The 27,960-nt window shown below is 38.4% G+C and overlaps 1 protein-coding gene across 1 annotated transcript; it reads left to right on the forward strand.

The window, feature by feature from the left end:
- Window positions 1–26,167, forward strand: LOC125826676 (regulator of nonsense transcripts 1 homolog). The gene is given in 32 exon segments (XM_049506032.1): window positions 1–133; window positions 3,050–3,573; window positions 4,641–4,892; window positions 4,979–5,149; window positions 5,288–5,338; window positions 5,977–6,069; window positions 6,227–6,322; window positions 6,507–6,557; window positions 6,669–6,787; window positions 7,201–7,309; window positions 13,628–13,750; window positions 13,851–13,922; window positions 14,407–14,478; window positions 14,582–14,665; window positions 14,761–14,856; window positions 15,005–15,076; window positions 15,152–15,278; window positions 16,052–16,209; window positions 16,484–16,594; window positions 16,925–17,023; window positions 17,098–17,125; window positions 17,128–17,174; window positions 22,681–22,815; window positions 23,143–23,217; window positions 23,330–23,447; window positions 24,026–24,396; window positions 24,485–24,547; window positions 24,619–24,690; window positions 24,829–24,918; window positions 24,920–24,961; window positions 25,152–25,271; window positions 25,466–26,167. Coding segments are annotated over 32 exon segments (3,900 nt in total). The 3' UTR covers window positions 25,592–26,167.
- Window positions 26,168–27,960: the final 1,793 nt, after the last annotated feature.

Here is a 27,960-nt window from a genome sequence, read left to right on the forward strand (position 1 = left end):
ATGGCTCAAAACAGAGGTATCTCACATGTTTGGAGGAAAATGGTAACAATCAGAGAAGATGTGGAGCATGAAATATGGTGGCAACAGAAGGAAGGTACTGCTAGTTTCTGGCTGGACAACTGGACTAAGCAAGGTGCTCTATATTACACAAAACCAATAGGTGTAGAAGAGGAAGTGTTAGTTAAAGAAATGATCCATACTGGGCAATGAGACACATTAAGACTAAGTCAATTATTATCTCAGGAAATTATGGAATACATTCTGGAGACTATTAGTCCTGATATGAACATGGAGGAATTAGACAAGGCATGGTGGATAGAGAATAGTCAAGGAGACTTCACTGTTAGATCAACTTTTCAGTTAATAAGGCAGAAAAGAGAAGAGAATGAATGGATGAATAATATATGGATCAAGGGGCTACCATTTAAAATCTCTTTTTTTTTTTTAGGGTATGGCGAAGGCGAATTCCCATAGATGATGTTCTTAAAAGAATGCGAGTACATGTGGCATCCAAATGTTACTGTTGTAATGTGGGAGAGGAGGAAACAATGCAACTCTTTTTTCTAACAATTCCCATAGCTCAAAAATTATGGAAGCACATTGTTTCATGTGCAGGTATTAGCATCGAAAGAATACACCTTCAACAACTTATTACTATTTGGTGGGACAGGCCAGGACAGTGTAAGGAGAACAAAGCCTCAAGGCAATACCAACAATTATTTTGTGGGAGTTATGGAAAAAGATGAATGCTAGAAAACATGAAAAAGAGATGACATATGCTAGAATATTGGGGCAATTTCAACACACGGTCCAAATGCTAATAAAAGTAAAATATCCTTGAGTTAGACGAGGATCTCAGGATTGGATAGAGATACTTACCACTCTTAGTATTTGCAAGCCAACACTATACTTTAGAATAGTGTACTGGGAAAAACCAGCAGTATGATGGGTGAAATGTAATACAGATGGTGCATGTAAAGGAAATCCTGGACAAAGTTCATATGGCTTTAGCATAAGATACAACAGGGGAGATATAATATATGCAGAAGCCCAAATCATAGGGGATGCAATAAATATGGAGGCTGAAATTATAGAAGTATTGAAAGCGATACAGTTCTGTGATACTCATAAATTTCATAAAATTATACTGAAAACGGATTCATTGACACTCAAACACATGCTTCTAAAGCAGTGGAAAGTGCCTCGGTCACAAGTGAAAAATATAGAGGACATACAACGGAATATATCAATGAAACAAGTTCAAATAAGGCATATATTTCGGGAAGCTAATCAGTTCGCAAACTATCTAGCAAATATGGCCCTAGATCAAGCAAAGAAGATACAAGTAAGAAGTTTCTACAATCTACCAAGCAAAGGTAGACGGATCATTAACATAGACAAACAACAAATTATGTCATTGAGAATTAAAACAAGGAGGATTAACCCAACAAGCTAAGCTAAGTGTAGTTACAAAGCAAAAATACACAACGATAATATGTACAGATCAAAGTTTTGTTTTCTAAGAGCCGATCTAGCTGTATTGAAGCTTTCTAGCCTAAAGCTATCTCAACTCACAAAAAAAGACCAGAAAAAAGAGAAAATTCAAATCGATAAATCACTGAAAGTGCAGACTCGATCCAGCATGTCGTTCAAAGCCTTCAGGAGGAGTGTGATGGTTAAATCCCCGCAAAAAGTTCATCTTGAACTACAAACACCTCCACCGAATTTCACATCTGCAAAAAAGATGAAGTTAGTTGCTAGTTTAGTTAGTTGGAGGTGGAACAACATCAAAAAGCAAATACCTTTGTTAGATGATACAACACTTCCACAACCACAGATGGAGCACATTAATAACCCAGAGGAAGATAATGAGCTACGACAAGGAGAAGGGAGCAAGAAACATGGGAGCAATGGAGAGTAGGATTGGAATTTATGGGAAGCTCTAATCTGGAAATCCTATTTTAGGGGAAGACTAGTACTTATCTAGTCTTAAATTTCCTAATATGGGCTAGTTGAACATTTCTTATTTTGGGTTTTTTTCTAATTGTTTGTATGACTTCTTGATGAAGAGAAATAAACGGATCACTAGTCCAAAGTATTTAATTAAAAAAAATAAAATAAACATTATAGGACAAAAACTACAAGAATACAACTAGTACTATAACAAACATTTACAAGCCTCAAATTTCGCAAAGCAAGACGATACTCTAACTCTATTAACCTTTTATCCTAATACGCGACCTTCACTCCTACGGAGGCATTTGTTATATCCAGAAAAAAGAACAATTTAACGCACCACCCTTGACTCACGTGCCCATAGTCACGAGACCAAACGAAAATCACCCAATCACACAGAGCATCAAGTCTTTCAAATATCGATGACTCAAGTGCATCAAATTCAAGTAAAAGAAAAAAATCAATGAAGAAAGCATACCAGTTAATAAGAAGAGCATTATAAAGTCTACAAGAAACAAACAATAACATAATAATGTGATAATCAAAACATAATAAACAACATAGAACCAAAACTACAACAATACAACTAGTACTATAACAAACATTTACAAGCCTCAAATTTCGCAAAGCAAGACGACACTCTAACCCTATTAACCTTCTATCCTAATACGCGACCTCCACTCCTACGAAGAGATTTGTTATATCCAAAAAAAAAGAACAACTCAACGCGCCACCCTTGACTCGCGTGCCCATAGTCACGAGACCAAACGAAAATCACCCAATCACACAGAGCATCAAGTCTTATCTCACGTGACCTCCCCGTCGTTACTTCACCTCCCCCCTCTCATGATGTCTTCATGAAAAAAATAACAACACACTCACCTATACATTTAACATTTCTGTATTATCTCTATTTTTCTTCGATCTCCCTCAATCTCTATACACTGTAAATCCTTAACTCTCTCCAACAAATCTCAAACAAAAACGTAATTTGTTTCCTTCTTCTTCCTCGCATTCAAATTCCTAAACCCTAACCCTAACGCTGACGCTGAATTCGTATGTGATTAACGAGTACTGTCATCACCGAAAATAGATTCTCAGGGGAACAGTTTGTACGACACAGCGTCACAACCGGACACGGGTAACGATGCGTACACATTTTTGGAATTCAACACATAGGGAGAAGAATTTGATTATCCTGAGTTTCATGAGCTTTCACAGCCAATTAGATCATCTGCTTGGCCTACACCGTCTGATTTCTTAGTCTCTGAAGCTCCTGATCGTCCGCAGTTGTCGTCTGATGCTTCTCAAGTGTCAGGTAAATCACGTGGTGGTGATTGTGGACGGAGTAGTAGTAGTAGTAAGATATGTAATAATAAGGCGGCGGTGGTGGCAGTGGATGCATTGGCGGCAGGAATGAACGGGTTGAATTTTGAAGAGACTGGTGATGATGAGAGTTTTGAGTATGGAAATGGAGATTTTGCGGTTGAACATGCTTGTAAGTACTGCAGAGTGACGAATCCTGCTTGTGTGGTTAGGTGTAACGTCCCATCTTGCCGCAAATGGTTCTGTAATTCGAGAGGGAATACTTCAGGTTCTCATATTGTTAATCACTTTGTATGTATGCTTAGTTTTTTCTGTGTTTTGTCAAATACTTGTGATTATGAAAATGGGCCAAAAGAAGGACCAGATGCTTTGGTACAATTGACAACCTACTTTCTCTATGTTGTGTGATGTTTTAGGTAGTGTGAATTGTGAAATGATAGTTACTTTACTTTTCAAAAAGAATTGTGAGTAATAGTAGTGTGGACCTATGGCTAGAATAGTGTGTTTTTGAAATGGAAACTTTAAACTTGTGAGTATATTGTTGCTCTCAATCACATTATATGATTTTGCTTGTAATGAGGTATTGTGACTTATACACTCTACCAAACGACCCCTTAATTTTTTTTAAAAGAATGTGGAGGATTTGTACAACCAACTCCAACTAGTTTGATTAAAATGATCTAGTATTAGTCGTTTAATTTAAGGAACTGAGCTTATCGAAGAATCCTTTGTGCCTCTTAAAATGTTTTCTTTCACTTTCGGATACTCTATTGTTATCTATGAGGTCTTTTCCCATGTTCAGTTCTTTCTCTTGGACATGGTGATTGATAATCAACATGCTAATATCAGGGCCTATAATTTTGTTGTGTCCCTTTTTTTCTTGTTCTGATTACTAGGTTCTTGTCAGTTTTTTGAAGACGTTATTTCTTTTGCAAGTCTACTTTCTTAGATGTAGAGGGAAAATTGAACTGATCTTTGTATTTTATCAAAGCAGAAAAGCGAAGGCATTATCTACTTATTAAAATAAATAAAGAGCGAAGGCAGTACCTTTTGCTGATTTATTAAAGGAGTTAATGTACTCTATTTGATCTCTCTCTTTTACATGCTCAATGTCCATTAGATGTGAGTTCACCTATAAATTGGACACATATTCATGTAAGCGTGGTGTGCTAACATTTTGAATCTTGTTACTATAGTAAACAGTGGGAAATATTTATGCATTGACAAAAATAGGTTATGAGCTACATCTATTTGCTAGTTGTATCTTGGTTTTTCCTGTAGTTGGTACATCTTTCATTCTCACTCTAGAAGCAAGGCATTTAGAAATTACTGAATTTAATCCACTACATTCACCTTAGGTCCGAGCGAAACACAAGGAGGTTTGTCTTCATAAAGATAGTCTACTGGGAGAAACAATTCTAGAGTGCTACAACTGTGGATGTCGAAACGTCTTTCTTCTTGGTTTCATCTCTGCCAAGACAGAGAGTGTCGTTGTTCTCCTCTGCAGGGAACCATGTTTAAATGTTAATGCGCTGAAGGATATGAATTGGGATTTGAGTCAGTGGTGCCCCCTTATCGATGATAGGTGTTTCTTGTAGTGGCTGGTTAAGGTTTGGGATACTCTTTCTTGATTCCTCTTATGGTGCTTTCTGAGTTTTGCTCCTCTCCTGTTTATGTAACCTATTGCCCGCTTTAGGTTCCATCAGAGCAAGAACAGTTGCGGGCACGACAAATCAGTGCTCAACAAATAAATAAAATTGAAGAATTGTGGAAGACAAATGCTGATGCTAACCTGGAAGATCTTGAGAAGCCAGGTGTGGATGATGAACCTCAGCCTGTTGGCTTGAAGTATGAAGATGCCTATCAGGTGTCTTTGATTTTGCTATCCTATATTGTTTAGCTTTTGTTGTCTAATAAATGCTCCATAAAATTGCCCTGGATTGTATTCATGAATTACTTCTCTGGGTGACATGTTAATTAAGTTTGGTTTTATCCTTCTATGTAGTATCAAAACATATTTGCACCGCTGATCAAGCTTGAAGCTGACTATGATAAGGTATGTCAGCCATTAGATATTTTCCTTGCTGAATTTTGAGTGCATTATGTTTTTTTTTTTCTTGGCATTTTGTTCCATCCAAAAATGTCGTTTGCTTTCCTTTAGTGGATCATTTTCCTTTGTAGGTTTTTCTTTTGGATAGTGTAGTGGTTCCTTTTCTTTTGGGTGACGTAGTACCATTAGAATTGCATTTCAGTAGAGTGAGGGTCTATCAAATAGTCTTAAGTCATTAGTAACCTTATTTTTGCTCCTAAATGTTTCTAATCTTTAAATTATGCGATATTTATTCTTTCTTTTATGATTGAATTATGTAGTCAATCAATCTAAGACATTGTTTCCTCTTATGTGTTCTATCCTTGTCAACTACCTAATGATAGCATCTTTTTTTTTTCTATAAAGAATACCCTATGTGGGATGTAAGTTTCCAATTCATCATTTTTTGGATGATGAATTTTTTGGTGTGAATACAAGTTACCCTTTTATAAAAAAAAAAAACAGTGTCCTTTTTTTTGTGAAACTGGTAATGTTGTATGAGACCTCAAAAAGTTTTACTGATAGCATCGTTTCTCCGTTTTGTAATGTTTTATTTTGAATTTTCGTACTGCTTGACATAACAAGATTTTATTTCTATTTGGTAGATGATGAAAGAGTCTCAAAGTAAAGATAACCTCACTGTTCGATGGGATATAGGTCTCAACAAGAAGTAGGTAGCATATTTTGTTTTCCTGAAGGTATATTATCATCCTCATAAAAGTTGCCTCCAATGCCTCTCATCAAGCTTGAAATTCTTGTGTTGTTACATTGTTGTCATAGCCAATTCTTTCTTGAAGTGGGATTTCTTTTGTGTCTTCACTCATCTGGACTGAACATAGGGTGTTGTTCTTTTAGGAAGACAATGAGTTACGACTAGTACCTGGTGATGAGATACGACTGCGTTATTCAGGGGATGCAGCTCATCCAACATGGCAATCAGTGGGGCATGTGGTATGGACCTTGATCTCTCACCCTATTTAGAAGGGAAAAACTATGGAGCCTCCTTCAGCTGTAAACACCCGTAAAACACATACAAGATGACTTAGAAGGAGAAATGTATTCTTCGACATCTAGTATAGGTGTGTTTTAGCTGGCTTTTTGACCAAGATTGGTGAATTATTTGTTCCATTTTCAGATAAAATTAACTGCTCAAGAAGAGGTTGCCCTTGAGCTTCGTGCCAGTCAGGTACATTAGTTAGGACTTCCTATACTCTTTCTTGTCCCCTACCCCCAACTAACATAAAAGTTACATTGCCATTTGTGTTCTTAATTCATTTGCAACATTCCTGTCTTGCAGGGAGTTCCGGTTGATGTGACCCATGGGCTGAGTGTTGACTTTGTTTGGAAGAGTACGAGCTTTGACAGGATGCAGACTGCAATGAAAACTTTTGCTGTGGATGAGACAAGTGTTAGTGGGTGAGTGAGAATGTCTGAATTTACTAAAAGAAGTTTAAAGAAAATGATACATGTCCTTCTCCCTCTTGTTTGCGTTATTTTGCTTTAAATTTGTACTTCTACATCTTGCTTATACACATCTCATATTGCTTTCTGACTTTCTTCCAAGTGTTGACATATTGTGATTCTTGGAGGCATTTATGTAGCAAGAATTCACTATTCCTGCTTTACTTTGCTGTTGCTGAATGTGATAGATAATTCACTTTGCTTTGCTGTCCAGTCTTGGTGTCACGAGGGAACTTTGAAGTATATGATATAGCTGTAGTTTTTCATACTTGATGACCTTTAGCAGATAATTTTGCTTGCTTGTGTCAACCAGATTATAACTTTTTTATTAGGATACTTGTGTTTGATTCATTGATTCTACTATGTAGGTATATTTACCATCACCTGCTAGGTCACGAAGTTGAGATGCAAATGGTTCGGAATACAGTTCCTCGCTGTTTTGGTGCTCCTGGTCTTCCAGAGCTTAACGCTTCTCAGGTTGGCGGTTCTGTCTTTCTCTGAAGTTTTAGCTCGTTTCTCTAACAGAAGAGTTGTCTATCAAGTTTCAGTATCTATCTTGCTCCTACCCGTTTTTTAGGAATATTTTTAATATGTATTTGGGGGCAAGTTCATAGTTGCAAGTGCACACCTTAGGAATAGAAGTTATGGGATTTATACACGTGCACACTTGTGCATCTAGAGAGCTACACATGTTATGATAGTTATGTTAGCTGACTTTGGATTCTTACTAATTATTATTTAGTTGCTTGCATCATGAATGTCACCACCTGCATCCAATTTGTTGGTAGTCTTGTTTGGTCACTCTGCTCACAAAGTTTTCCCTCCGCTCAGCTGTTAGTTTATTAGCCTGAGAGTGGTGCCTCAAATCTGCTTGCTCCAACCCCCAAAAAGAGAAGGGGGAAAAATGGTCACCCCATCACATCTTTGATGGATAGAAATGAATAAGAGGAATAATATTGTTTTTTTTTAAAAATAGGTAACTTTGTATTCACACAAAAGACCTCATCAAAATCGATGAGGTGGGATTTACAAACCCCCAGGGGGTGCCATCATACTCAAATCCAAAAAGACAAAACTAACTTTACGATTGGCTTTTAAACTCCACAAGGCTATCTACTTCCCCCACTAAATTTTGCTTACACCAAAAATACAAAAGACTAAGGCATTTCATCTTGATCTCCTCTGGGCTGCTAACCTTTCCTTCAAAACATCTCCCATTCCTTTCCTTCCATAGTGTCCACCATATGCAAGCAGGGATATTTTTCCACCAATCTTCTTTTGATCCTCTCTTTCCGATTCCTTGCCGGTGTGTTAGGACCTCAAAAGTGGTTCTGGGCATTGTCCAGTTAACCCCGAGTATACAAACGAACATGTTCCACAGATCTGTAGCTATTTTGCAATGCAGAAACAAATGACCATTTACTTCAGCCTTCTGTCCGCACATGTAGCACTTTGAACAGATCTGTATACCTCTTCTTTGTAGCACTTCATGGGTGAGACAAGCTCTTCTAATTACCAACCAAGTGAAACATGCAACTTTTAAAGGAACCTTAATTTTCCAGATTAATTTCCAAGGCCAAACTGTTGTCAGGAGATGATTAGTATTCCTCTCCCAATAGCATTATTTAACTGTAAAAACCCCTCTGCTATGCAGTCTCCAAACTGGTTTGTCCGGCTCTGTGACAGTGCCTGGAAACAAGTTTAAAGCATGCAGTAGGTCTGCTACTCTTCCAACCTCCCAATCATTTAGAGTCATTTTGAACATAAGGTCCCAACCTTGAGGGGTCCACATTTGCGTTATAGTGTCATTCTGCTGTAGACTGATAATGTACAGATCGGGAAAAAGTATCCTCAGATTTACGTCACCTAACCAGGTCTCGTTCCAGAAACTGGTCTTCAAACCATTCCCCACTCTGAAGGTCACCTTTGCACTGAAATCAGGCCACATTCTCCTGATGGTTTTCCATACAGAGCACCCAAAAGTGTCATTCACCTTTTCAGTTATCCAGTTGCTTTGTAGGCCATATTTCTCTGCAATAAACCTCCTCCATAATGCCATATCTTCACAACAGAATCTCCACAACCATTTTTGCAGCAGGCTGGTGTTCTGAGTACTCAATTTCTTAATGCCCAGACCTCCTTGTGCTTTGCTCATTGTCACCTCTTCCCATTTAACCAGGTTGTATCCTTGCTTTTCTTTATTTCCTTGCCAGAGGAAGACCCTTCTCAGCTTGTTGAGTTTCTTTCCAATACTTTTTGGTAGTGGGAAAAGACTTAGCATATAAGTCAGAAGTGCATCCAGAACTGATTTTATGAGAGTCAATCTACCTCCCAAGGATATATATTGACTCTTCCACCTTGTCAGTTTCATTTCACTTCTCTCCAGAACTTCACTCCATACTTCCAATTTTTTGTTCTTGGTGCCCAAGGGCATCCCCAGGTATTTGGTGGGAAGAGAAGCTACTTGGCAGCCCAGGTTGTCGGCAAGGCCTTGCATGTCATTTACTTGATTAACTGGGAACAAACAACTCTTCTGCCAGTTCACATGTAGTCCTGATATGCCTTCAAAAATGGTTAGTATTGCCCTCAAATGTCTAATTTGCAACACTTCTGCACCACAAAACACTAAAGAGTCGTCCGCATAGAGAAGGTGTGTGACCTCTATATTATTGGCTCTGTTTGTGTGTGCACCAAAACCTCTTATCCACCTCATTTCATTAGCCTTTCTGACCATGTAGTTGAGTCCCTCCATTGCTAGGAGAAATAAGAAAAGAGACATGGTATCTCCTTGTCTCAATCCCCTTTGTGATTGAAAAAACCTTCAGGACTCCCATTTATAATGATTGAGAACTTCACTGTTGACACGCAAAACTTGATCCAATTCACCCATTTCCTCCCAAACCCCATTTCACTCAGAACTTTCCAGAGGTAGTTCAAGTTGACATGATCATATGCCTTCTCTTTATCCAATTTGCATAGGATACCTGGTATCATTTGTTTTTCCCTGGAGTCCACCAACTCATTTGCCAATAAAGAGGCATCTATTATTTGTCTGTCCTTCAAAAAAGTCATTTGGTGCTCATCAATCAGTCTCCCCATCACTGTTTTCATCCTCTCGGTGATAAGCTTAGCGATGATTTTGTACATTCCACCAATCAAACTTATTGGCCTAAAATCCTTGAGTTCCGCAGCTCCGAGCTTTTTGGGGATTAATACCACAAAAGTGGCATTCAAGGATCTTTCAAACACTTCATTCTGATGGAAATTGTGGATTGTTTGCATCGCATCGCTCTTTATGATCCCCCAACTCTCCTTGAAAAAAAGCATAGTAAAACCATCTGGACCAGGGGCTTTGTCTCCATCGCACAATTTGAGAATGTGTACCACTTCCTCTTCTGAAAATGGTCTCTGCATCCATTCCTGCTCCTCTAGGCTTATTCTTGGGCAATTTGTCATCACAAATGATGGCCTCCAACTTTCTGATTCAGTGTATAGCTGTTTGTAGAACTCTGTTATTTGATCTTTGATTTCTTTTGGATCTTTATTCTCCTCCCCATTGATAATCAGCCTGTCGATGGTGTTGCACCTCCTATGAACTGTTGCTACTCTTTGAAATAACTTGGTATTCTTCGCTAATTCTTCTAACTCGACTAGAACTGTTGCTCTAATCATCATCTCATCCTCGGTCAGCACCCTATCATTCTGGATCAGATCCATCTCAGCTAGCTCACTTAACAAGTTGTTCTTCTTATTGTTAAGTTCCCCGAAAGTTACATTGCTTCAATCTTTAAGTTTTTGTTTTAGCATCTTTAGCTTCATACTGAATTTGAAATATGGGCATCCTTCCACAACAAAACCATTCCACCAGTTCTGGACTAGATCTTTGAAACTTTCTACATTAAGCCACCAGTTCTCAAATTTGAAGTATGCCTTCCTCTGTTCCCAGTCACCACATTATAGCATAATTGGATTGTGATCAGATATAACTTTAGGCATAATTTGTTGCCTTATATTTCTGAATTGTACTTCCCACTTAATTGAATAGAGAAATTTGTCCAGTCTCGCAGCACTGTCGTGGCCAACCCCTCTGTACCAGGTAAAGGTCCCACCATTTAGATGAGGGTCATGTAACTCCATATCCTCTATCCAACTCGAGAAATCAGCCATTACATTGGTTATTCTTCTGCATCCTCTCATTTCTGCCATTGTTCTGACAGTGTTGAAGTCCCCACAGGTGACCTAGGGGCCTCCACATAGCTCCCTAACTGCTGCAATTTCTTCCCAGCACTCCAGTTTCTCAGCTCTGGTGTGTGGAGCATATACGCCAGTAAGAAACCAACAAAAACCATCGTGGACAGCTTCAAATTTGTAAGTGATTGAGTATTTGCCTTCCTCCACACAACTACCCATCCATACTCTTGAGTCCCACATAATTAGTATCCCCCCACTACTACCATCAGCTTCAGAATACCCACATTTCATCCATCTACTAGACCACAATTGTTTGGCTAACCCCTCTACATCTTTATTGATTTTTGTCTCCTGAAGGTAATAAACATCAGCTCTCAATTTTAGAAAAGAGCTTTTAACCAGATTCCTTGCTGAAATCTTGTTAATCCCTCTGACGTTCCATGATAAAATATTTACTTTCATTTAAGAGTTAGTGATAGGACTCTCCCTCTGTTCCTTGCACCTTTGACCTCCTCGTTCAGATCTGACTGTAAGTTCTTCAACTCATTCTTGCCAATTCCTCTTTGACGAGGTGTTGACACTGCACTGTTTGCCCCTTTCTTTTCCATCACTCTTTCTTTCATCGAGCTTCAATAGTAATGCATGTGTTTCTTCCCTGAAACCTTCGAATGCCACTCCATAAGTTTTACTGAGCTACAAAATATGTGACTTTATCCAACTAAATGCTTCAATCTCGCTGTCTGTATGGTAGCCAGGGTTTTGTATGGAAACCGGCTCCGCATCGTGAATCTGTTGAATTTGCATGCCTCCTTCCACTAGTTCTTGTACCCCTGAAATCTCCCCAAAATCCTTAGAATGATCAATCCCCTTTGCTTTGTTGCGTAGTAGTTCAACAGCCTCTTTCGTCTTGTTTACTGACTCTCTATTTTTAGCTGAGATGTCGGTGTTTTCCACCATACTCGAGGTTTCCCATTTGTTGTAAGCATGTAAGAACTGCATCGCTAATTCCTTGATGCCACTTAACCTTTCTAGAAATTCCCCCTTATTATCACTTGTCAGGTCAAACTTTTTATTGACCAGGCCCCCCTCTTTATTTTGTTCTGGCCCCAATCTTAGAATTGGGCTTTGTTTTGAGTTGGGCTCGCCCCGGCCTACTATTTCGTTTGACTTGGAGGACTGCCCACATGCCTCTGACACAACACGTGCTCTACCAGCTGTAGCAGTTACTTTTTGACTTTGCAGAGGAGCCTCACCTTTACCCAGTGGTTTTCCACCTCGTGACCGCTGGGTACTGATCTCGGAGTTCAGGTCTTCTACGGCAAATACTTTTACCGGCGATTCTGCCCAAATTTGCATCGTGTAGCATATTCCGCCCCCGTCGATGGTCACTTCTTTGGGTATGTCTGCTCCATCTCCTTTGATTCTGATTCTTGCCCATTTGAGATGATTCCTCAATTGGGTTTCCTCTTCCGTCTCTACCCACCCCCCGCAGAAATCTCCGATGACCTTGAAAATTTTCTGATCCCAAAAATGCAAAGGCAACCCTACAATTTTTACCCAAGTTGAATTTTTTTTAATCCTTCCGCATCTCGTACCTATTGTTGGATTCCACCATTGGAGGATAACTGGATTATTCCTCCACTCTCAATCTCCTTCAATCACTTGCTCTACTGTGACCCTAAGTGCAAACTGAAAATAGAAAGAAGTCATTGCCCATTTCGTAGATGTTCAAGCTGTGTGTTTGTTTCCACAGTCGATTAGCCCATCCCCTGATTTCTGACAGGGTCACTGTCTCTCCGGCTCTAGGTTCAAATGCACCCACCAAACTTCTCTTTAGCACTTCACTGTACTCATCTGGATCCTCGTTGATAAAGATTGTATCCCCTTGTAGAGCTGCCTTCTTTTTTTCAACAAGCTTAGAATCTTTATTAGCCCATTTAATGCTCCTTAGCACTGTAGCATATGGAATGTCTCTGCTCACCAGCCTGTGATTGGCCCCATTCATTAACTTTCTACGACTATTAACGAATCTTCCAACCTTTTCCGCAAAGCTCAACCACCCTGAGTTAAAATTTAATTCAGGAATGATGATAACTTCTCTCTTCCTGCCTTTTACATTTATTAAATTGATGTAGCGACCAATATTTATTGTAGTTCCTCGAACAAAAAACTTCTGAGAACCCATCTTTTTTCTTCCATCACTTCACCATATTCCCCCTTGTCATTGATGCCTCCCGTAAAATCTGCACGATCCATTCCATTGACTTCTCATTAAAAGTCATTCTCGTAATAGATTTTCTATTTCTTTTCGTCCAGTCGTACCATGCTCCCGTCGTACCAGGTGTTCTTGTGATGTCGTAGGACTTGAATCCAACTGAAAAGTAAATACTATCTTTCATTTGAAACTCGCCTGCAAGGACAGTGGGAAAGAAAAGAAAAGAGAAATGAAATCCGGTGATCAGAATGATCAACGGAGGACGTAAGAGAGGGGGGTCCTGCTGATTTAGACCATTCGTCGATTATTGTGTCTGAGAGCTTCTTTTTCTTAACAAGGTCTCTTATAGAGGAATAATATTGTCTTATAGTACATGTGCATTTTTCTAGGTTTTTGCTGTAAAAAGTGTTCTCCAAAAGCCCGTCAGTTTAATTCAAGGTCCGCTTGGTACGGGAAAAAATGTTACCTCCGCTGCCATTGTGTATCATATGGCCAAGCAAGGCCAGGGTCAGGTAAGTTAATTGTTTTACAAGTTGACCTGTCTTCATTGTTTAGTGTAACCCCTTGATTCTAAGCGTATTCTCTACTATTTCTTTGACAATTTTTCATCAGGTTTTGGTCTGTGCACCCAGTAATGTGGCTGTGGACCAATTAGCAGAGAAAATAAGTGCTACTGGACTGAAGGTGAGGAGCAGCATTTGTGTGGATCTCCCTCTGCTGGATAGCTTTCATTGAACTATTCTAACAATTTCTCATTCACTATTTTTTTTTGTATAGAAGATTCTAAGATTATGCATCAAAAATAAAATACTCACTACTAGTTCCAGAAAAATAACATTCAGTCATTATTTTTGCTTGGTTATCAACACATGTTTCTTTGTTGTTGTATAATGGAAGTAGCCTATTGAAATTTGAACTATTCTTCCTTGTCTTTTTGACATCACATATTCCTTTTTCCCCTCCGCTACCCCCTTTCTATATGTTGATTGGTCAGGAGTACTTTTCCATAACATGAAGGCGCCTTGTTGATTGTTATATAACCACACAAGTAAAGGAAAAAGAAAGAGAAATCAAAAGTATTGAGAACATAGGAGTCACGGAAAATGAATAGAAACGTCATCAAATGTTGGATTCTTCAGCTCTTTTCTTATGAATTATTTTCTCCCAGGTTGTAAGGCTCTGTGCTAAGTCGAGAGAAGCTGTCAGTTCTCCTGTTGAGCATTTAACCCTTCACTATCAGGTTAGTTCTTTTGTGAATTATCACACACTTACGTATAAGTTTTCTTTCAGAACCTTTTATATTCTTTTCTCTCCATCCATTCTTCAACTCATTGTCCATGTAGGTTCGTCATCTTGACACATCCGAGAAGAGTGAACTTTACAAGTTACAGCAACTGAAGGATGAACAAGGTTGGTGTTCCCTTCTAGTTTGTTTATGCTTTATGGATATTGGTGTTCCAATTGGACTTGTTAGCTTGAAGACTTTGGTTTTCTATGTAAATACACGATCACCTGTTTGCAGCATTGGTAAATGTGTGCACATTTTCCAAATTCATTTAATTTATGCACCTGTGTTGGTGCTGGAGATCCTAGATTGGCAAATTTTAGATTCCGTCAGGTTGGTTTGCCTCATAAGTAAAGATGTTGAGGATTTTTAGCTCTTTTCTCACTTTCTTATCCATTTAGTTTTTTGTGTGTGTGCTTTTTCATTCATTTGGATGTTTCCTTGATGGTTTCAACATCTCTGCTATGCAACCTTATTGTAGGTGCTCATTGATGAGTCCACTCAAGCAGGTGAACCTGAATGCCTTATTCCTTTGGTTTTTGGAGCAAAGAAGGTAACTGCTGCTATTTATTTCATATTGAGGTATGGCTATACATATAGAAGATACTTATTGTAATGTATGTGCTAGATTGTCCTCGTTGGTGATCACTGCCAGCTTGGACCTGTCATTATGTGCAAGAAAGCTGCACGGGCTGGACTTGCTCAATCCCTGTTTGAACGTCTTGTACTGCTGGGTGTGAAGCCAATCAGGTTGCAGCCTTGCAGGTGATTTTCTGGGAGGTTTTTTTTATGCATAAACTTTTCTGGGATTTATGAGGTTGGATTGAATTATGAGATCCAGTGTTTTCTCTTGTTCCTCATGCAATTGATATAAAGATTTGAAGCGCTCATGTGTTTTATGTAGACCGTTATTTCTTCTTACCTTTTTTCTGGGTGGGGTGTTTATGGACACAAATATTCAAAACTTCTTCAGTGTCCCACTATCTTTTTTCTTCAATATGAGGAGGATTAAATATATATATATATATATATATTGATAACCGTGGTGTCGGGGACAGCTTGCCCGCACCTCGACTAATTTCACGGGATACCTGTCACCTCCCGCAAGCAACAGGTACCAGAGTTCTCTGTCCACCAAGGCTCTAGGACAAAAGATTTCTAGTTTTAAGTATGATATTCCCATGCTTCATACCAAATTGTGTAGAGGGATTAGCAAGTCCCTATCCTGCTTAAATTTAGATGTCAGTTGTTGAGGGATTAGCAAGTCCCTATCCTGCTTAAATTTAGATGTCAGTTGTTGAGTTTCTGTGCATGCCATTCTTGCCCTTTTAATTTGCCCGACAAAGTACAGTCGTAGATACTCTGCTTCCATTCCTTTCATGATTGTCTATCATTAACTTATTGATTATTGTCTATGTTGTTCAGACTCCTCTTTACTGTTAAATGTTTGTACCTTCTCTGTTTTTCCCTTTATATTTGCTCAATTGATATATAATGTTGGTTCTCATGTCCATTGAAATTCAATATTAGGTACAATACCGTATGCATCCTGCACTGTAAAAGTTCCCGTCAAATAGTTTTTACAAAGGTACACTTCAAAATGGTGTAACCATCAACGAGAGACAATCATTAGGCATTGATTTTCCTTGGCATGTGTCAAACCGTCCCATGTTCTTTTATGTCCAGGTATGCTCAATTTTATAAAAATAATTATTGTCCGGGTATTCCCAATTTATCTAGTTGATTTCCTGATGTCCTTCCTAGAGTGAAAAGATGTATATATTTTGTTTCTGTTCTTCCTTGATTATCTTTAGATATTTCTGCTATGGCTATGAGATACTAAGGATTATGTGTTGTAGAGATATAGCCATATACGCTAATGATTTCTTTTTCACTTTCTATTTTGTGTATTCCCATTTTCTGGCTATATAAAGTCATACACAGTTGTTAATCTCTATAGATGGGACAAGAGGAGATCAGTTCTAGTGGAACTTCCTATCTAAATAGAACTGAAGCTGCTAGCGTTGAGAAGCTAGTGACTACGTTCCTCAAAAGTGTAGTCCCTAGTCAGGTATGTGGTTGTTTAGATTTTTAACTTGTCATTTCGATGCTGAGGAAGTTGGTACAAAATTTCTGCAAAGTAAAACTTTAAGATGGAATAATCATTTTCAAGCATATATTTAAGAGAAACCACAATCCTTAAAAATTGGCAAGACTTAATTTGAAGAAAGGTTTTCTATTTTTAAGTTTAAAAACCTGTACTCACACTTACCTACTTCCAAATGCATAGTGGCAAATAAGTTTTCTTTCCGGTACTATCATTTTCTTTTCTCAGCAATCAAAGTGCCTAGGAGTTGAATAATTCATTCGTATACAACTATGTTTGTATCTTATTTGCCAGATTGGAGTTATAACACCATATGAGGGTCAACGAGCATATATTGTAAATTATATGTCTAGAAATGGTGCTTTAAGGCAGCAACTTTACAAGGAAATTGAGGTAACCTGTGAATAGAGGGGCTACTTACGATTCTCTTAAATTCTTCCAATTAACTAGGTAATTTCTATCACCAGGTTGCAAGTGCAAATTCATTTCAAGGAAGAGAAAAGATTATATCATCTTGTCTTGTGTCAGGAGCAATGAACATCAGGTTGGTATAGATATCCAGAATTATCTGTTTTCACTTGTTGTTCATGTTAATATGATACCAATGTGGTTTAGTGTGCTGATAGTTTGTAATTGTTAGAATAGAATAGGTATACACAATCCTACACAAAATAGGAATAGTTTATAGTCTCCTAATTGGTAAGGAATTGTATCAGTGTCTATAAATAGGGTTCTCTATGTAATAATTGAAACACAATTTCAATAATATTCTTTTCATATAATTCTCACGTGGTATCAGAGTAGGGCCCGTCTCACCCGATGTTGGGGCCCCCAAAATACAAATTGCCCACGCACCAGATGCTAAGCACTGGCATGAGGTGGGGTGTTAAAGAATGACAAAAGTTCCACATCGGTGGTTAATGAGATGGGTGGAAGGTTTGGGCAATCCTCCTCCCTTTGAGCTAGCTTTTGAGTGTGAGTTAGGCCCAAAACCTAATTTAACATGGTATCAGAGCAATTGTGAGAAAAAAATGTTTTTGCAGTTTTTTCGGTAACCTAAGTGGCTGTCCGAGTAATTAATTTTTTCGTCACTATTTTTCGAAAATCAACATCACCACTAGGTGTAGAAATCTCCAGCGAGCAAAGCCCAGTCAACCTCACCGAAAACAACTGCCACACGCGCCCTCATGCGCCGCTGGTAAATTCTCCAGCGAGCTTGTCAGGTTCGTCTTTTCCGGCCATTTTTTCTTTTTCCAGTGGGGTCGCCTCTTCATTCCGAGGGTGCCCATATATCTTTTTCCTCATTCCGATCAATATTTGGCGATCAGATCTACCTTTTCGATAACAACCCTATTTTCCAAATTCTGACAAAAAAAATCCTACATATTCTAATTTCACAACATGTCTTTCAGGATTAATACTTTTGGCTCCAAGAATATAGGAATTGGAAGTTCAAGCCTTATGATCACTTCAGAACCGTTAATGGGAAGCTCAAACTATTTGGCTTGGGCTTCCTCGATTGAGTTGTGGTGCAAGGGTCAAGGTGTCCAAGATCACTTAACGAGCATTGCTTGTGTGGTAGACGAAAAGGTAAAGGCTAGTGGAGAAGATGCAAAAGTCAACGCACAATGAGAGAAGGTTGATGCTCAGTTATGTAATCTCCTATGGCGATTTATTGATTCCAAGTTGATGCCTTTGTTCCGTCCATTCCAAACATGTTATTCAGTTTGGGAAAAGGCTTGTGCTTTATACACTAATGACATATCTCGATTTTATGATGTGATATCTCGTATGACCAACTTAAAGAAACAAGAATCAGATACGTCCACCTACTTGGGACAAGTACAGGCAGTCATGGAGGAATTTGATACATTGATGTCAGTCACTACGGACGTGCAAAAACAACAAAACCACAGAAATACATTGTTTCTAGTTTTTACACTTGCTGGACTTCATACTGACCATGATTCAGTGCGCGATCAGATTTTAGCTAGCCCTATAATTCCTACGGTTGATGTATTATTCTCTCATCTACTTCTTCTTGCCGCGCCTTCCAGCCACAAAGCAGTTTCATCGACTATTGACTCATCTGCTCTCGCATCTCAAACAATAGAAAAACGAACATATCAATCTTAGAAAACCTGGGTCCAAGTGTAGTTATTGTCATAAGTTTGGACACACTCGTGACATATGTCATAATTTGCATGGTCCACCACCCAGTTATGATCCTGTTGTTCTAAAGGAATATAATGAGTTCCTTCATAATCGTGCAAGTAAGCAGACATCTCCACAAGAAGCATTTGGTGCTCCGCCTGATCGACCATCCCATAATGCTCATATTGCTCAATCAAAATATGATGAGTTCCTTCAATAGCGAGCAAGTAAGCAAATGTCTCCACAAGTAGCTTCGGTTGTTCAACATAATGTTGTTGTTGCGGGTAATTCTTTTGCTTGTGTTTCACAGTCTCATACTCATGGATCATGGGTCATGGACTCAGGCGCTTCTGATCATATTTCTGGTAACAAATCACTTCTATCAGATATTGTTTATTCACAATCTCTTCCTGCTATTACTTTGGCCAATGGGATCCAAACAAAACCAAAAGGGGTTGGAAAAGCCACACCCCTTTCTTCTGTCACTCTAGACTCTGTTCTTTATGTCCCTGGTTCTTATTTTAATCTGGCATCTGTTAGTCGTTTGACACGTGCCCTACATTGTAGCATAACCTTTTTTGCTGATTCTTTTCTTATGCAGGACCGCAATACGGGACAGATGATTAGCACAGGACATGAATCGCATGGCCTTTACTAGCTTACCTCTTCAAATTCCTTCGCAGCATGCTCTGTTACAGATCCTCTGGACCTCATTCACAAACGTTTGGGACATCCGAGTCTATCCAAACTGCAACAGATGGTGCCTAGTTTATCTAAATTAGATTGTGAGTCATGTCAACTTGGGAAACACACTCGTGCCATATTTTCACGTGGTATTGAGGGTCGTTCAGAGTCTATTTTTTCATTAGTTCATTCTGATATTTTGGGTCCTAGTAGAGTTAGTTCCACTTTAGGATTTCGTTATTTTGTTAGTTTCATTGATTATTATTCGAGATGCACTTGGGATTTCTTAATGAAAGATCATTCTGAGTTATTTTCTATATTTAAAAGTTTCTTTGTTGAAATACAAAATCAGTTTGGTGTTTCTATTCGTACTTTTCGTAGTGATAATGCCTTAGTACTTATCATCCCAGTTTCAGAGTTTATGTCTCACCAAGGAATTATTCACCAAACATCTTGTCCATACACTCCCCAGCAAAATGGTGTAGCAGAAAGAAAGAATAGGCATCTCATTGAGACTGCTCGCACTCTCCTCATTGAATCCCATGTTCCGTTGCGTTTTTGGGGGATGCAGTCCTTTCATCTTGTTATTTAATTAATAGAATGCCCTCATCTTCTATGTTGAATCAGATTCCACATTCCATAATGTATCCTCAGTTACATCTCTATTCTATCCCTCCTTGTGTATTTGGGAGCACATGTTTTGTTCATAACTTAGCCCCAGGAAAAGATAAATTATCCCCTCGTGCTCTTTAATGTGTCTTTCTTGGTTACTCTCGAGTTCAAAAAGGGTATCGTTACTATTCACATGATCTCTGCCGATATCTTATGTCTGTCGATGTAACATTCTTTGAATCTCAACCTTACTACACATCTTCTAATCATCCTGATGTCTCTAAGGTCTTACCCATACCTCAAGTCTTGCCTGTATCGACTTTTGAGGGACCTACAGTTACTTATCCATCTTCAGTTGTCGTGCCACCACTCCTAACTTATCATCAACGTCCACATCCAGCAATAGTCTCAAATGATTCATGTTATGCGCCGGACCCTGCTCCTACTGCGGCCTTGCCTCCTGCTAGCCAATTGATTACACTTCAAAAAGGTATACGATCTACTCGAAATACTAATCCACATTATACTTTCTTGAGTTACCATCGTTTATCTTCACCCCATTATGCATTTGTATTATCTTTGTCCTCTATTTCCATCCCTAAGACTACAGGAGAAACACTTTCTCATTCTGAATGGAGGCAGGCTATGATTGATGAGATGTCTGCTTTACATTCGAGTGGTACTTGGGAGCTTGTCCCCCTTCCTAGATGTAAGTTTATTGCTGGTTGTCGTTGGGTTTATGTGGTCAAAATTGGTCCTGATGGTCAAGTCGATCGGCTTAAGGCTCGCCTTTTTGCCAAAGGGTATACTAAGATTTTTGGGCTAGATTATAGTGACACTTTCGCTCCTGTGGCCAAAATAGCATATGTCCGTCTTTTTCTATCTATGGCTACCGTTCGTCATTGGCCTCTTCATCAGTTGGACATTAAGAATGTTTTTCTGCATGGTGATCTTGAGGAAGAAGTTTATATTGACCAACCACTTGGTTTTGTTACTCAGGGGAGTCTAGTAGCCTTGTATGTCGATTGCGTCGGTCACTCTATGGTTTGAAACAGTCTCCTCGACCTTGGTTTGGGAAGTTCAGCACAGTAATTCAGGATTTTAATATGACTCGTAGTGGAGCTGATCACTCTGTGTTTTATCGGCATTCAACACCAAATCTGTGTATCTATTTGGTTGTTTACGTTGATGATATCGTTTTCTCCGGCAATGATCAAGTTGGTATCGCTAATTTGAAGTAGTATCTCTTTCAGCATTTCCAAATTAAAGACCTCGGCAGACTGAAGTATTTTCTAGGTGTTGAGGTTGCTCAGTCTAGATCAGGTATTGTTATTTCTCAACGCAAGTATGCTTTAGACATTCTTGAGGAGACAAGAATGATGGGATGTAAACTCATTGACACTCCTATGGATCCGAATGTTAAACTCCTTCCTTGACAAGGGGAGCAACTCAGTAATCCTGAAAGGTATAGACGGACGACGGTTGGTTGGAAAGTTGAATTATCTCACGGTGACTAGACCAGACATCTCTTTTCCTGTGAGTGTTGTAAGTCGGTTTATGACTTCTCCTTGTGATAGTCATTGGGATGCAATTGTTCGTATTCTGCGATACATAAAGTCAGCTCCTGGTAAAGGACTACTCTTCGAGGATCAAGGCCATGAGCATATCACCAGATATACAGACGTTGATTGGGCAGGATCACCCTTTGATAGGCGTTCTACATCCGGATATTGTGTTTTAGTAGGAGGTAATTTGGTGTCATGGAAGAGTAAGAAACAAAGTGTGGTTGCTCGATCCAGTGCGGAAGCAGAATATCGAGCAATGGCATTAGCAACTTGTGAGCTAGTTTGGATCAAACAGTTGCTTGGAGAACTGAAGTTTGGAGAAACGGTCATATGGAACTTGTGTGTGATAATTAAGCGGCCCTTCATATCGCATCAAATCCAGTGTTTCATGAGAGGACTAAGCACATTGAGATTGATTGTCACTTTGTCAGAGAAAAGATACTCTCAAGAGATATTGTTACCAAATTTGTGAAGTCAAATGATCAACTTGCATATATCTTCACCAAGTCCCTCATCGGTCCTCGTATTAATTACATTTGTAACAAGCTAGGTACATATAATTTGTATGCACCAGCTTGAGGGGGAGTGTTAGAATAGAATAGGTATACACAATCCTACACAGAATAGGAATAACTTATAGTCTCCTAATTGGTAAGGAATTGTATCATAGTGTCTATAAATAGGGTTCTCTATGTAATAATTAAAACACAATTTCAATAATATTCTTTTCATATATTTCTCACAGTAATCTTCATGTGATGTTTGCTCCTTTCTTTCCCGCTCTTTCCACGGCATGTATGCATCATAACCTTTGATTTTTTGCATTCCATCTTTTTTAAAGTGTTAAAAGGCTAGTTTTTCACCCCTTTTTTATTTGGGGGTACAAGAGGTAGACTGGGTTTCTTATACTTTGTTGGTTGTTCTGGCCATAAAGTTGTGTAAAACAAAAAAAAAGCATGTTGTGCGAAACGTCCCATATTGCCAGTGCCTTATAAATAACTGTTGAACTTATAGTTTACTTGTTATTCATTTCAGGGCATTGGGTTTCTGAATGATCCTCGCAGGCTTAATGTTGCTCTTACACGTGCTCGTTATGGAATCGTTATCCTAGGAAATCCTAAAGTGTTGAGCAAGCAGCCTCTCTGGAATGGCTTGCTGACACACTACAAGGTAATTTCTTAAATAGTTCTGAAAGAAAATGCTTAAGGTAACTTTTTCTTTCTTATTTTTCTATTGTAATGCTGATTTTTAAAATGCTTATTACCTAATATTCTGCATTTCATGATTATTCTAAACTAAGGTGTTGTTGAACTGGAAATTTTTGACATTTTGCTCATTGCGTGTTATTTTTGGGCCAATCCTCTTTGGAAGAGGGGGTTGTATTGTTGAGTTTGTCTGACTACATCATTATTGCTTTAAACTCTTGGAATCACTTCAATATCTCTTCTTGTTTATTACGCCTCGAGATGCTCAAACTTTTACATGTTTGTCAATCAGGAGCATGAATGCTTGGTAGAAGGTCATTTAAATAACTTAAAGCAAAGCATGGTTCAGTTTCAGAAGCCAAAGAAGGTACTTATATGTTTTTATATGTTCTTTCTAAGTTTGATGTTTGTGCCTCAGCAGAATGTATCATATTGTGGTTCTGATGTGGTGTTGATCTTTCGTATCATTGGTTTTGCAGATCTACAATGACCGCAGGCTTTTCTTTAGTGGTGGACCTGGAATTGTTCCCAGTGATAATTATGGACCTCCTGCCTCATCAAACCCCAATGCTGACAGGCGAAGTAGTCGCTCTAGGGGTATGTTGGATTTTAATTTTTCTCCTATTGGCTTACTTTACACTCATAATTCAGTAGCTTTGATCTGTATAGTAGGAAATGTATTGATATGGATGTGACTATTTCCATATGGATCTCATTAGTCATGCATGTTTCCTGTAAAATAGCTATTTGTGGAATTTCTTTTGAGATGATGACCCCCCCCCCCCCCCCAAAAAAAAAAAATAAGGTACCATATTGACGCAATTGGGGATAAACCCGTATACAAGCATAGACAAAGTAGATGATTCAGATAAGAATGTGATTTTCTAAAAAAGTACCTACTCGTAATGGGAATCCTGTAGGTGCTCCAAAAATTATACATCATAATGGTCCTCATAATTGGGTAGAAAGCAGTTGTTTGGTGTTGATGACTCCACGCTGAGCAGGTTTCATCATATGATAAGGTTGTTAGAATCCAAGCTACCTCCTTTCCCTGCCAAGTTTTCTTGAATTAGCGCCGGAAAGTGAAAGCATGTGTTATGTTCCAAATTACAGTGTGTTCATACATCTAGTCCTGTCTTATGGCTCAGGTTTTGAACTTTTTATCTTTTTAATAGGTTCTTACATGGCACCTGGTCCATCCAATGGTACTCACAGACCCGGTGTCTATTCTTCTGGTTATCCAATGCCTCGAGTTCCCATCTCCCCTTACCATGGCGGCCCTCCCCAACCGTATGCAATTCCTGCTCGTGGTGCTATACACGGGCCTGTTGGAGCTGTACCTCATGTTCCACATCCAGGTAGCCGGGATTTCGGTGCCGGGCGTGGGAATGCCAATGCTCCGATTGGTAGCCATCTTTCTCACCAGCAAGCCTCCCAGCAACCTATTGGAAGTCATGGGGCTAACTTCAACTTTTCTGCACTTGAAAATCCAAACACTCAACCATCTGGCGGAGGACCTTTATCTCAGCCTGGATATGCTTCTAATGTTAGTAAACCTGTTAATTCTTTCACTATTCTATCATATTCTTATTGTTCTAGTAGCAAGCATGTTTTTATAATTTTAAAAATCATAGATGGCCATTCAAGGACCAAGCCAGACATTTCGCGATGGATTTTCAATGGGTGGCATGTCACAGGTAATCGATTTTGCTAACCATTGTTGTTTGCTTCGCCAAGTATCACATTTATCCTTTAATTTTTTAATCAGGACTTCTTGGGAGATGATTTCAAGAGTCAGGGATCCCATGTTCCATATCATGTTACTGACTTCTTTACACAGGTACTGTCGTACACATTCTCTAGCTGGCAGTTTGTATAATATCTTGATGTTCTCACCCTTGTCCATCTAATTTGTACGTTCACTTTTTTCCCTTTTTGTTAAGTAGTACTAACTCAGCTTTGTTTCACTTCCATTCAGGCTTCTCAAAGCGGATATGCTGTTGATTATGTAAATCAGGGAGCACAGGCTGGTTTTCCAGGAAATTATTTGAACCATAATTCACAAGCTGGGATACTCACGTTTTGGTTCAGGAAATGAATTTATGTCACAGGTAAGCTGTCCGGCCCCTTGGCCCCTTCATTTCTTGCTCTTTTAGGTCTGTTGGGGGGAAATGGAAGGGTCGACAGTCTCTTCATAGGTGGTGAACAACTGTTATCTTATGTGGTTTTCTTTGCTGATGTTTCTCTTCTTCCTGTTTACATGGGTCTAATGCTTATGTCATCATTTTGATTACTCTGCAGGATTACATGGCTCATGGATCCCAAGGTCTCTTTACACAAGCTGGATACAGCGATCCATCACAAGAGGACAGTCCACAAAACCATTTTGGCATGTCCAATGCAAATCCACTTCAGTCTCAGGTTACTGCATTATTAATTCTGCTTGGTAGTTAACAAGATCATTGAAAGACCTCCAGATATGAAGTATGCACATCACGTGAATCTCCAGCTACTGGGATTTAGGGGACTTCAGGTGTTGCAAAATGTTCCTTTTTATTGGTTAGTTCATCAGTCTAATTAATGTCAATATCAATTTTGTTTCTGTTTTTCTTCAGAGTTTACTCAATCCACTGTACTCTCAGCCTTTTGGGCACTACAACACCCAACCATTGAACATGCAAAGCTCCCAACCTCAACAGCCTCAAGGCTCACAAAATCAGAAACTCCATTACAACGGTTAAGGACCACCAGTTTGTTGCTTAATGGACTATGGGTTTGCATCCAGCAACTTGGTTTGTGCTGTCATGTGTGACTGTATTTTGTGTAAGATGGAGTAAGAGTGCTGAAATTCAGGTCAGTTGGTGACAGCATGATGACTCTGAATGATTTGATTCCGAGGGATGAGGTGGAGGAAGGCTCTCTGATAAAGAAAAGCATGGGCAGCACATCCGGTGCTGAGAAAGGTGAAACAACAGATGTTATCTGCTTGAGTTTGTGTGCTGTGCTAGAGAAGGTGACTGTTTATTCAGGAGAGAACATTACATAGCATGGAATTAGTCTGAGGGTGCCGGTTGTTATTACAGACATGCATGGAAGCTGCTAGCACTATCGTCCTGTACAGGTATTCTGGTAAACATCAGCATAATCCTTTCAGCTCTTCCTGACATGTAATTAATACTCACTAGTATGTAGACTACGATGGATGTGTTTGTTAATAATGCAGTAGTGCCACTGCTGTTATAGACTCTTAGGTACCTAAGCTTGGGCTGTCAGCTTTCCAATCAACTTAGTTTGAATTTAAATTAGTGATGGAGTCTTTTTTCTGTGGGTGGTTGTTATTTAAAGCACTTAATGGTATAGTCCATGAAAGTATTTAACGTGTTTACCTTGCGTTTAGCGCAGTTTTTCTGGCTGTAGCCATCCCCTTTCTTACCTAGTTGGTGGTGGATTTGCAATCGTGTTTTAAGTAACATCTATGGCTAAGTTCAAATGGTGTATGTTGAATTTCTTTCGAGTTCTACCTTCCACCGTACGTTGTTTGTGGGGTTGGGATTCAGACTTGCAACGAAGATAAAATGAAATTTGCTGGAGGCAGATTCAGTTGATCATGAACTTCAATGCTTTTCCTATTGGTTAGTAATAGAAATATGAGGTACAAATTTTCTAATCTAGCATAATTTTGGAAAAAACACAAGTATAAGAAATAGCAGATTGTAACAATGGTCAAGAACAAGAAAACAGATATAACAAATTAAATTCGAAGGACCAAAAACTATGGGAGCAATACTACGAACTACTAGTGTAAGTTGTCGAACAACTACCTACCTAGTAACTTGGAGTTCATATGAAATAAATAAGAGTTCAATAGCATTTACTATGGAAACAACTTGGGCAAGTACAAATTATTTGCTTATACACCTTACATTCCTAAATATTAGAAATCTGATTAACTGAATCTATTTAAAAGTATTTCACGTTTCAGTAATTCGAAGATGATTTATACAAATGTCTCATTTTTAGGCCACTATTTAGACTGTCCCTAATTTTAAAATTATGCAAATATAGTCTTGAGACTTGACAAGACGTTGAACACAGTTTAACGTCTACAAAATTTTAGACCATGGTCTATAATTTTCATTTGATCAAAAGAGATATTTAGATCGTGATCTAGAATTTTCACAAATTATATATATAAATAAATTTTAAAAAAGAAGATGGCAGGCGGAAATTTCTGCAATTTCTTGCATTTGATTAATTGGACTTTGTATAAACTTATTAGGCCTAAAGTATTACCCTTACAATCGACCCGTCAACATGAAAAATATTAAGATCAACCTTCTGAATACTTTTTTGTAGTAAGCAAATTAAGATTTACTGCTACAAATGAATAATATTTATATGGAAATATTTACCTTTTCAGTACCATTAAGAGACGAGCTTTATAATAATGTCCTACAATTCCCACTTATTAAATTTTAGTCAAAGAAGATAAAACTTTTTCTTCAACTATTCCCTACACTAAACTGAATTTGATTGGAGACATCAAAGCATGTATTAAAAAAACATTTAACTTTAGTTTCCAACCGTTCAAGTCATATCCAATAATCATTTAAATTATAATATAAAGAGTTTAAATTCCACATACTTCAAAGATCGTTTGGTTGTTCAAATCAAGGTTATAGTAATAATTATGCCTCAATTCAAAATAATGTTATTCTAAAATTATAATCAGGATAGTTAATCTAAATTATGTAAAAAAAATTAAACTTAAATCCAATGTAATTGATTTAATAAATTGACAATACAAATTGGCATTTTCCAAGTAAGCATGGTGACAATTGCTAAAATTTATAAACAAGAGATGTGTAGTTTCGTCGTTTGTCTCTTATAAGTAGCCCACTTTGATTTAGGCACGCTATTAATAATTAACTCTAATTGGTCACATATGATAATTCTCTATAAAATGCCACGTTGCACCAATTGTGACTCATCAAAGACCAACGTGCCACCTTTCAAGGCAATAGAAATTATTTGAAAATGACAAAAAAATAATGTCTTATATTTGTAGGAAAGGTTTAACTTAAAATAACAATAAGAATACATCCAACAT

Source organism: Solanum verrucosum, unplaced genomic scaffold, assembly GCF_900185275.1.
Source record: "Solanum verrucosum unplaced genomic scaffold, falcon-dt-bn FXZP01000060.1, whole genome shotgun sequence".
NCBI lineage: Eukaryota > Viridiplantae > Streptophyta > Magnoliopsida > Solanales > Solanaceae > Solanum > Solanum verrucosum.